At 40.1% G+C, this 12,069-nt stretch overlaps 1 protein-coding gene across 2 annotated transcripts in view; it reads left to right on the top strand.

Annotated features, from left to right (window-relative positions):
* The window catches only part of SERINC5 (serine incorporator 5), a 66,697-nt gene that overhangs the window by 13,278 nt on the left and 41,350 nt on the right, over nt 1-12,069 (top strand). Inside the window, exons 1-2 of one of the 2 annotated variants that reach the window (XM_067568584.1) lie at nt 9,336-9,358; nt 9,586-9,753. In XM_067568584.1, coding sequence (XP_067424685.1) covers nt 9,670-9,753 — 84 coding nt within the window. In that variant the 5' untranslated portion in view covers nt 9,336-9,358; nt 9,586-9,669. Of the gene's footprint in view, nt 1-9,335; nt 9,359-9,585; nt 9,754-12,069 lie in introns of those variants that run through there. The other variant, XM_067568583.1, reaches the window with a different exon arrangement.

The raw sequence follows: 12,069 nt of genomic DNA, 5'->3' as shown, positions 1-12,069 counted from the left end.
TCCGTATAAGAATTGCTTGTTCTACAGCTATATTGCACGTGGAGATGCTGCCAGTCTGAACTAGTTAGTTTAAAAAGAGTGAAAATTAGTGATGGAGGTTAGGACCTGAAACTACTTCCCCCTCTCTTCCACCCTGCAGATTTTTGTGTCTTTCCAGTCCTTCTATTCCTCCCCTGTTGTTGAGTGCATCATTAATAAGAGATGAAACTAGTTATACAGGGCAACTGGCAAAATGCAGTCGGCACAGGTTCAGGGTAACTGTACCTCTATCTCCAGCCCCACCCTTCGTAGTCCACTCCAGGAGTGCCTGGTCAGGTCTCCAGTTATCTGTGGTCAGGAACCTTTGTCTCACTCCCTTCTCACTAAAGGTTTTTAAGGCTGTAGAGCTCCTTGCCTTACACTGCAATATCCCCAGCAAACCACTGACTGACAATAATCTTGATCTCCCCTGCCATTTTATTGTTCCAACAGAACTGAAGCTTTTACTGTGTAAAATACTAGTAAGTAGATTCTGAAGGTTATGGTTAAATTGAAATGTAAGAATACATTGCCGAAAGAATCAAAGAGATTGTTAGGGATTGCATTTCTTACATCACCGTTTATTTTGAAAAACTTGACCTATAGACATTATTTTGGAGAGAGCCATCTGGAATGAATAGTCTGGTATGACAACTAACTTTCTGATATGACATCAGTGTTACTGTGGTGTCAGTTTATGGAAGCTTTCAGAAATTAGACATTATGTTAAATTTGTGAGATGTTCCACACACTGAAATGGCAGCAAGATAAATGTAAAAGCTGATAAGTAGAGTTGGTCAAAAACTTTCAGATTACGTTTTTGTTTAAACATAACTTTTTTCTTAAAAAAACAAAACTTTTGTGAAAAAGGTTGACAATATCACAATTTCCCACAATTATTTATTTGCTATTTTAATCAAAATTGTCTAGAATTTTTTTCCATAGTATTTTCATAATAGAAACATGTCAATATTTCAAAAATGATTGTTTTCAGTAGGAAAACAGTTTGCTAAACAAAATATATGGAGGAAAAATAGCAAGACTTAAAAATGGGTCCACTTTGAACTCTGCAAAATGGAAACAACTTTGAATTTTTTTGCTAAATCTTTTTTGACCAGTTACATTGACAGTAACGTAAATTAGAAGCCTTTCACTGATGATTTGGGCTGTTACTTACAGTACACTTGAAAATAAATAGCATGAGTTGAGAAAGCGTTAACTTCTACTCCGGACTTCTGGTTTCCTGGCTTTTTTCAGTTTGTATGAAAGTTTTAACACTGTCTTTTTTTTTTTTTTTTTTTTTTTAAAAGGCCTGGTGAACTCAATGCAAAAATTCCCTTTAAAGACCAAACATATTCATGGGGAAGGTTACAGTATTGTCTATTTACTCAAGACTAAAGTAGCTGTTCCAACTATGAGGTTAAATCAGTATGCAGACAATTTACTTTTACTGCTTCCTTGTTGCTATGCTTCACATATAGTTCAGGTATTATTTTTCAAAAATCTGTAATTTAGATTCTTCCTGTCTCTGCTGATACGTAATGCACGGTAATCTATGCTATCCTGTTTATACAGTTCCCAATTTTGAACATTATGGTTAAATTAGAGAATGTTCACTGACAAGATGAGTGGTGGTTTTAAAACTAAAAACTAAATTCTTTGCCCTTCCTTGCTGGCTGTCATTTTTTCAAAAGTGTTTATACTATAATTCTTCTTCAGCAAATATCCTAGCACTCCTGTATTTGAGACAAAAGTAGATATGCCCTATGTAATATGGTTATTAAGGTCCCTTCAACTTAATGAAATAAGAGTTCTTAATCACCCCAAATGGCTTGTTTAACAGATCCAGCGAGACTTGGGGTACCTAAAGACTCAAGTACGAAGAAATTTGCTCTACAGCATTCTGAGTGGGGGAATTAAAAATCCTTAAATCTGGACTGCTGCAGATTTGGCAGTATGTGAAGCAGGCTGCTAAGAAGAATTTTCTTAAGCTGGGTGTGTGGCCATCAGAGTTTTCTTACATGCTGATGAATTTTTCAGATATTTTCTTAGAAGAGGTGAGCATAAAAAGCAGAAAGAAATTTATCTATAACTTGTGTAAAGGTTTTCTCTTGTGAGCGGTGCCGCTGGCTCTCCCTTTCTGTCAATCTCTGGGTGAAGCCACACCTGCAGGGAGCCCAAAATAAAGGGGCCACCTCCAGAGGAGCGAGGAAATGGTCCAAAGCCCAGCCCTGAGGCAGAGCAAGGCAGGCAGAAGGGAAGCAGTCTCTAGCCCTCAGCAGGGCGAGTAGCTAGTCCACACCCAGCCCTTTGGCAGGGTGTGACAGGCAGCAGGGAACAGGCTCTGGCCATCAAGGGGCAATCACCCCTAAGTCGGGGATGGAAGCGGGGAGGGGGATGCAGGCCCCTTCCCTCACCCCTCTGTCTCCACTGCGTCCCAGCCCAGGACCCTGTCAGCCAAACACCCTGTATGGTGCCCAATAAGTTGTAACTGGGTGAAATGTAATGGCCTGTGACAGACTAGCTGATCTAATGCTCTCTTCTGGTCTTAAACTCTGTGACTCTTTGCCAGATAGTTGTCACAACTCTTACCTGTGGATGTAGATAAGGACAAAATCTGCTCAGCACCAGTTCAGCTCTGTGGCTAACCTTTGCTATGACTAGAATTTAATCATAGTTTGTCCTTGTCTACACTATTAGCTAAACTCATTGCTGAAATGGTGATACCTCCCACTATATCCACAGTTTTAGAGAAAGCTATCTTCTGCCACAGCACAGTCCCAGGACATTGTCCAGGGTATAGTCATCTGGTGCTGGTTTTGAAAATGAAAATTAGTGGCAGGCTTGCTGCAGCAATAGGTGAGCGGACACACCCAGGGCAATGTTTGTATCTGTGGTGCCGCACATTTAAAACTGCCTTCAGAAAAATGTCCTGTTCATACAGAAGGAGGTAGATCCATAATAACTCATTAAAAGTGATTGCAAATCACCTGAATTTTATACCCATCACAAAATATTTTGGTTTAAGCAGCACAGTCCGCTATGAATCTTAAAGGGGGAAAGTGTTAAAAAGCCAGAGGAGACTAAGACAAAGAAATGAATAAAAAAGCCTCTTTAGTTAAATTAGTTATTTAATGTGGACAATTTCCCACTACAACAAATCGTAAGATCTGTGTAACCCTTTAGAGAAACTTCTCAAAGCATATATAACAGAGCAGGCAATTCAGTAACAAAATGGGATCCACCTCTTAGCGTGTTAGGCACTTGTTACTGGAGCACCTTTTGCTTGTATAAATAATCAGGTGCACCAGCTGTTAGTTCATCTCTCAATGCTCATTTGTAAAGCGAAGGATCTTTGGCCAAAAGAATAGCTGTGTCTGCAAACTAACTACAAGGGATTGTTCTGTCTTAACCTAGCTATCTGGGGATGATCGATGCTGAATGTTGTTGCTAAAGTTTTGTACACATTTGCAATTTACAAGGCCACATCTTTTGCAATTGACCACATTGCAATTTACAATTGACCACATCCTTTGCAAATCTTATGGCCAAATAATACTGAAGTATTGAAGTAATTAAGTGATTTTTCTAAAAATCAAGCTTGTAATAAGCCTAGTGATAAGAAGCTTCTGCAAGGCAACTCCTTTGCTTAGTGGAATAGCTGCAAGCTTCCTATTTAATCTTAATTTATACTGTAAGCAATAATTTAGAGGGGAGAAAATGAGTCATTTAAATCTGCATTCCACACAAATAGGCAATTTTTTAGATGTCTGGTACTTTGTCATTTTGACCATTTTCTAGTGTTTTGGCTATCCAGATTCGAGTTTTGTACATAACTATGGAAAGGTGTCATAAAGGAACTGCTAGATTGCTGTGCTGTGAAAAATAGCTAATCTTGAAGCTCACCTCCTGCTCAGAAGCATTTCTCATAATGGATAAACAGGGAATGTTTTGTGGCCTTTCTGAGATGTCTTTTGGTGGAGAAAATATCTTACTAAACCGTGATGTCCTGTGAAAACAATAGGGAGAAGGAGCCCACTGTACGGCTCCAGTCCTGCTAATAATTACACACACGCTTAACTTGACTACCATGAATAGTTCCACTGATGTCATCGGGGCTACTCACTGTCAGAAAGATCAGCATGTGTGTACGTCTTTACTGGTTTGGGGCCTAAGATAGTAAATTGGTTTTCATGCTGTTTCATGAACCTGTTTGACTATCAAGTAGTATATTTGAGGCTGAAGTAGGATGGGAGTTTACAAAATCATACAGGGTATGCATATACTAGAAAAATGGGTCATGGTTAGGATGGGGTGTGGTAACTAACCTTGGTCTAGCCTTTATTGTCTTGCAGTGTGGTGAATTTGCCTTGACTGAATTAGGAGTCTAATGTATACCCCTCATGCTCAGTTAAGGTAACTAGCATTGCTCTTCGGCCACACAAGGAAAAAAATGGTGGTCAGATCAAGGGTAGTTAACCATTTTTATAATGTAGAAAAGCCCCTATAGAGTTTCTGTTCTGCTGTCACAAATGTGTCTCTCCAGCAAATTAAAGGCCATCAGCTGAAAGATTAAAATGCAAGTCTTAACTAGTGAATTTTCTATTTTCAAAAATACTCGAGTTCCTCTCTGGTGAGAACTGTTCCCTGTGTGAGCTCTTGGAACATACACAGAGCAAAATGGGTACTGATTCCTTCTAATGTTTTGCCATATTTTTTTTGTATTAACTGCAGCCCTGACTGTTCAATATAATAGCATGAAAGATGGAGATATGGTTAGAAAAATTTGTAGAAAACCAAGACCTTTTTTTAAATGTAATGCTTGTAATCACTGTCAGATTTCTCTGTGGTATTCCAACCGAAGATAGAGTACAGATGTAAGATTTATTAAATGTGTCAGTATGAAAGTATGTACTCTTGTCTAATGCCTAACTCATGGAAACGAGGACTCTGCTGGAAAATATTAATCAATAATGATTAGACTAAAATTCCTGCTTACTTTATAAATTGAACTGTAGCTATATTTTCAATGATTGATTTATAATTACAAGAGTTAACAAATGTATAAGGTGGGGAGAAACAAAACAAAAAAATCTCACTGACTCTTGTCTCTTGAATTTTCTAAGTTAATGGAATCCACTGCCATCCTATACTAGGCAATCAGTCCTGATTTTTGACCATATAGATTTTTGACCATATAGTTACAGGAACTAGGAAGTGAGGGGAATGGAACATACTCCATATCATGATAGTGAGTACATAGTTTAGATTGCATTGATTATTTATTAAAATTTTTCATTCTTTGTTAGGGATTCAAATTAGTGCTGAACTTGAAATCTGGCTTGTAAGATACTAATCTGTGAAATTTCTGTGGTGAACATATTGGTGTCAGCATCTTACTCTCTGGGACAGGGACTGATTTCTTGTATATGTGGATAGCACCCTGCACCCATGACTGTGGGTCATTCATAATCTGTATCAAATTCTGAACTGTGGCTTTTTAATTTAACCAGCTTTTTATTATTAGCTATTCTCATTATTATTTATAATATATTGAATGAACTCATCTGAATATGATAGATGCCCAAATATTTCTCACAAATATACCCACAGAAGGAATGAAAAATAGTTTCCAATACCCACTATGTAATCTAGAATTATAATATGAATAGTGTATTATACGTGTTCATTGCTTTAAATATCTGCTTAAGGGGCCTAGCACTGGAATAGCAGACATTGCTGGACATGAATGAGATTTTACTGTCAGAAATAAATAGAACCTGGCACAGACAGTGCTGTTGCCCCTCATTCTCATAAATGCCAAACTTGCATACATAGCTAATTCTTCAGCGTAGCTTTAATCCCAAGGTGTTTGCATTTTGGGGTTTTTTTTGGATACTTTTACTGTATACTTAAGATATATGGCCTCAGAACTTAATATTGACTGAATGGGGGGGGGGAACCCCAGACTTTCTTTACCCTTTTTGGTTTGTAACATCCTATTTAAGGTAAATTCTGAGGTATCGGGGATTCTGTCTGCTGAATGAGTAACTTGCTGTGGCTTGGTTGAATTATTTGTCTGGCCTGTAGTTGATTTGCAGATGTTCATTTAGCCTGGTATATTAAAAAATAAATCTAAACTGCAGTAGTTTGTCTTCCATTTCAGAAATACATCTACATGGGATACTTTTAATGGACAGATTGGCTTCCCATTTAAGTCATGAAGTGCTAAAGTTAGGGCTGCCCACACAACTTTAGCTTGACCCCATTGTGCATATACAATATTATACAGTCTTTAATTACATGATCACATACTATGAGGCCCCTGCCTCATTCACTGTGTGTGTCAGATCGTGAATGAAGCAGTGTGTGTAGTGGAGGAAGTTGTTTTAAGGAACTCTGTCTCATTCATTGAAAAAGCTGAACAGTAAATAGTGAATGAGGCAGGAGTCTGCAGAATTCCTTGATCATTCAGTGCAGGCGTTGGATTGGGTGGAATGGTGGTACAGTACAAGACACGTGGCCACAAACTGAATAAGGATAAAAAAAAATATTGAATAGCTACATCTTTTGCTAGGCACTGTTTATCTTGCACACTGAAAGCAGCATGGTTCTGGAGGAAAGTAGTATGATTCTTTAAACTGTTCAAATGCATACATGCAATGAGGCCTGGCTAAGTCTGTCTGGACGACTTTACCTTTGGCACTTACTGATTTGAGTGCTTCCTTTTGCAGCCATAATGTTTTTATGTAATGCAACTCTTTTATCTGAGATTTCCTAGGCTTTTGAAAAGAAAGTGAAGAAATTCCATCTACCACATGCAGCTATTTGCTAGAATGCAGTAGGATGCTCTGTAATAAGACTGGACCAGATCCTCAACTACAACCAAGGCGCATTGGTGCAGCTGAGGAAAGAAGGTGGGAAGGTGGCTTTAAAAGCCAATCCTGGGATGCTCTGTGCTAGGCCAGTCTCTTGGCACAAAATAGGATAGACTGAAGAGTGCTTTAGTTTATGCTGGCTGCAAGCAGCCCAGAGGGGTTGTTAATGGTAGACAGGGATTGCTGAGCAGGAAGCTTGCCCTGGCTATGTCTCATTGCTAGCTGCAGGAGGATGTGCAGTGGTAGAGGAACAACTGCAGTGGCTGTGTGCCTCCTCAAGATCCCCTCATGTATGGGCGATCCTCCTGTGGCTGAATCTGCTGGGTTTATGAAGAGGGGTGGCATGAAGCTGCTCTAATGACAGGGAAGATCTGGCCTTGTATGTTAATTCTACATCAGGAGACCTTGCCTCAGTCTACACTCACCTTTCCATATGGTGGAAGGCAAGAGCAGCGAATTCATCTGGATTAGATGTCAATGATGCCATTGACTGCAGGGAGATAATGAACCCTGAGCTTGAGTCATGTCAAGACTCGTATTTTCCCTTACTTCAAATAAAAATGCTTTTTCCGGTTGGATAATAAAGTACAAATTTGTATTAACCTCTCAGGTGTGTTCTAAGTGTTTTATTACTTGGCTGATCCTCAGACAAACAGACAGACAGACTTTCTTTTTTTTTTTTGCTTTTAAATTTTGTGACTACAGATCTCATTTGCTCATTTGAAAAATCTAAGTTGCTATTTATTTTAAGCTTTTGTGGCCATACTTTCTGCTGCCTTGCACCTTGTGCAGTCAGTTGCGCCTGTACAAAGAGAGCCTAAATTGCTGTAGATCAGATTTCTCCATTGCCTTTCTTCAGTAGTAGCATTTTACTCTCACTTTCCATAGATATAAATATCTCTGCAAGGTGTAGAGCAGTGCAGAATCAGGTTGTAGGTTTTTACCTCAATCTGAGTTTGATTGGGATTTACCTTCTTTGCAGTAATCCCCAGTTATTGAAGCAAAAAATATTAACTTGTGATTGAGTACTGTCTGTCTAGTGCCACATATGTGCATAGTGCTTTATAGAAACATAGAGTGACAGTGCCTGCCCAGAAGAGGTTAAGATGAGAAGGAAAAAAAGGCAGTGATGAGGGTAGCCAAGACGATGCTACATTCAATAGCTTATGAGTAATGCACTTTATGTAAAGGTTGCATAGTTTTCTTGTGTTTTAACCCTATTTATAGGGATATAGCTTATGTCTCCTTAGAGAAGTGCATTTTGATAAGGGATTTGAAGAAGAAAGTGGAACACAGTAGGAGGGACGTGTTTATAAAGGTGTATCAAGCCTGGAGGGCTCTTTGAAAGAGAGAATGGGATGTGGAAGAAATGGTAAGGACTTCAACTGAGCAAAAACTCACATAGGTTGTCTAGCTCTTTCCTGTCTCTCTGCCAAAGTGTGGAGGGGGCTTTAGGACCAGAACAAAGAGCCTGAATTTGTTTTGGAAGGTGATAGCCTGTGGAGGAGGAGAGCACAGTTACAACATTAGGAGATGCATATTTTTTGATGGTTGGAGATGAGGTGTCAAGTGGCCTGAGAAGAGGAGGGAGGTTGCAATAGGTGAAGTGTGTCCAGGGCTTGAACAAAGGTTTCAACGGTGGTGGAGGAATGAATAGAAATGGGTGGATTTTGAGTTCAGAGTGATTGCAGACACACATCTTGGATATCTCATGACTTCACTATTAGGGGAGGTGATTGTCTCCACAGGCTTTGCAAAAGGAATCTTTGCTCAGCTTTTTCACCCCTCAATTTACTCAGGGGAAAATTCAATGGAGTCAGTGTGGCTTCTGTTTGAATAAAGAATGAGTAAGTACTTGGCTTCTCAAATGGAAACAATAGGGTATAGGCCTAGGAATAGGGCATTGTTAGATGTAGGATGAAATGTTAAATTTTGCCTCCAGCACAGAGAATAAATGATGGCCTGTCGGTCATAAAGCATGATTTATCAAAACTTCCCGAACTCACTCAAAGCCTTTACCACTATAAAATGTTCTGAATATTTTTATAGCAAAAAAGGAATGTACTCAAATAACAAGTCTGAATAAAGAGAGAACGCTTTTATCAAGTTAACATCAGTGAAGAGTGCAGTATGCCTTTCATAAAAGGATTTAAACTCTGAATGAGAATTTGGAGTAAATCAGTACAGTTATACAAAGTCTTTTTAAAGTTTACCTTAAGTTTAAGTTTAATCTCCAGTTCTGATTAAAAATTTAGCCCTTTTGTTTTTGTTTTTATTACAGTTGTCATCAGTTGTAGAGTTGGTGTCCTTTTAGTGCAGGTCCTTTGACTTATTTCATGTGTGTGTTGGGAGGCAGGGTGTTGTCATTGGAGTGCATTTATACTGCTGGATCAAGTGGAAGGATGGGGCCAGTACCAGGAGCTGTCTAAGAATGCGGAAAACATATTTAAAGGAAATCAGAAGTATGTTTTATTCCTACTCTTAATTGTGGAATTACTAGAGATCACCTGGGTTTTTACCCTTCAATGGCAACTGAGTAGGCCCTCGCAGCTAGGACAATACTTCCTCCTCTGATTACTGTCTATTTCTGTAGTGTTTAGGAAGTCTACCAGCAGCCCCAGCTAATAGTAAATTAAAATGAGATGATGCTGATGGAATTAATAACATTTGTCTGTTTCTGCCTTTCTAGTTGGCCTGTTGCTGTGGTACTGCTGCTTGCTCCCTGTGCTGCAAATGCTGCCCCAAGATAAAGCAATCTACGAGTACCCGCTTCATGTATGCACTTTACTTCATCCTGATAACGCTCATCTGTTGTGTCATGATGTCAAGAACGGTAGCTACTAAAATGAAAGAGCATGTAAGTAACAGGGTTTTGTGGTAAATTATTTCTAAAGGGAATGATGAGGCTCTTTTCATGTACCTTTAGGTATAGATGGCATAGCTCCAACCCCAAATATTTCTCAAGCTGTGTCCTTACAAAAGGGTCATTCTTGAAGCTGAGTTCCAGTCATCTTCCTCCCCTTCCCTTTTAAAAATATAAGTGGTGTTCTGCCAATGCCTGTCTCTGCCCTCCTGCTGGTAATGGTTCCCGTTAGGTCTCATAACGGGAAGGAGCAAAGATCTAATGATGAGTGGCCTTCTTCCTGTTAAGTTATGTGAAGACTATTTCATTAAATGCTATACAGGCTTCATTTGAATCACTTGTGGGGTATGATAGATCAGCAAACTTATCTGAAAGTCAGCTAACACTTGGTGGACATTCATGGAGGAATTCCTCCCACCCTTGAGAAGAGAGAGATTTCCTCATTGTAGTCTTTACACAGCTGTTTTGCCCTTTGCTGTTTGTCAGATTGTGAAAATGAAAAGAAGTATTGTAAGAGCAAACAAAATGGACTCCAGTCTTAAAGGAAAAACTCTCTCTCTATTCCCTCAAAGGTTCCTATTGTGGGACTCTTGCGGGTATTGTTTAAAGTTACGTCAGCGTGTGGTAACTGGCTTCGCAGCAGAGAAAATTCAAAGGGGAAAAATAATCCCTGAAACTTTGTGATTAAAAGGGAGGAAAAAAGTTGTGAATGGAACATGGTTTTATGTTCTTCAACTCTTGCAATGGGATGCTACAATGCACAATAAGAATCCTTTGATAAGAAGGGTTCCCTGTTCAAGTATTTATGAATCATCATGTTCCCATGGCCATTACCCACAGCAGACAGTGTTCAGTTCTTGCCTCCTTTTAATTAAAGTTTCAAAAGTATGAGGGTGACTGTGGTCTAAAATAGTTCTTAAAACTAAGCTTCTGTCAGAGCCCTGGTCATGCTCTCCTGCTGGACACTCTGCAGGCTGCTGTTTTGGGCCCGTACACTGGGCTGGTGTGCTGCTTTTTTTTTTTTTTTTTTTTTTTTTTTTTTTTTTTTTTTTTAAAGCTTTCTGTGTCAGAGCAGAGCCCTGGCACTGCCTCTGACTTTGCGTTCCTGGGCACACTCTTAGGGTGCAGTTTTTCTTTCTCGTATCTCCTTCTGAGAGATGAGACCTGCCAGTCCATCTACCTGGGCACCATAACTAGTGCTGGTTCCCCCAGTAGCTTGGTATTCCCTCTTCCAGAGCTCCAGCCTTGTGGGTACTCTGGTTTATAGATTCCTTCTTCAGGGACACGTGACAGCTGAGGCACATGACACACAAACTTTGCAGAAGTTCTTGTGATGGTGTAGTTTTCCCACATAAGGGTAGTTGTACCCACCTTTTGTTATGTGATCCTTGTATGATTTTGGGAGCTTTCGATGTAGTCAAAGGCAGATATGGGGAGAAAGGAAGCAGCCACTAGGAATAATGTGTGTTTGGAAAAAAACCTCTGCTTGCATTCCTTTAAAGACTAGGAACCTTGTAAAGAGGGTGAGGCAAGTTTCCCCTCTCTCCCATCCAACCAGAGCCAGCTCTGGAAAAAAAGGGCTGTCCATATGCTGCCCGTTCACTCAGAACAGAGCCAGATGCCAGCAGTTGGAACGTTGCTGCCAGCTGAGCTCTCCTAGTCCAGGGAGAAAAGAGGGATTAAGGTGAAAAGGCTGCAGGAGAGACTGATTGATTGAAACCCCCAGCTGATCAGAGGTAACAAGCAGAGTTACCACCAAGAGTTGGTGCAAGTCTTCTGAGACAAGGAGAGAGAAGCTTGATAGGATATTTTCCTTTCCTGCTCGTCCTGCCCAAGACTGGCTGGGAAGTCCCCTGAGCGTAAAAGGGAGCTCTTTGTGGGAGGAGGGAAGCTGCATAAATTAAATGCATTCAGACAAATGCAATCAAATGCATGTGATGAGAATATTGTTTAGACTCTGGAGTTGAATGGTTTTATTTCTGAAACCCAGGGGAGTGAAGTATGCCTGCAGGGACTTGCTCTGCCACAGCGAGAGCTCTGGCCTGGCAGATCTAGACAAAACACCCAGTCACCATTCCCTGCTTCATTTTCCTCACCACTCTGACCTGTTCTTCAGGAATGGAGTCCATGCCTTTCCAGCACTCCAGGTCCCCATTCTGGAACTCCAGTCTTCTAGGTCCGGATCATGGATCTGCAGACATGTCACGTCTCACTCATCAGGTGTGAGACTCGGTCATTACCCTGCTGTCTCTCACTTTCACACACATTCCTAAGCTTAGCTCACTCATTTTGAGTAAATAGATAAAGATT

This window comes from Emydura macquarii, unplaced genomic scaffold, assembly GCF_026122565.2.
Source record: "Emydura macquarii macquarii isolate MOO-44397 ecotype Brisbane River unplaced genomic scaffold, CSIRO-AGI_Emac_v2 contig_2897, whole genome shotgun sequence".
NCBI lineage: Eukaryota > Metazoa > Chordata > Testudines > Chelidae > Emydura > Emydura macquarii.
This window is presented reverse-complemented; position numbering and strand designations above follow the sequence as displayed.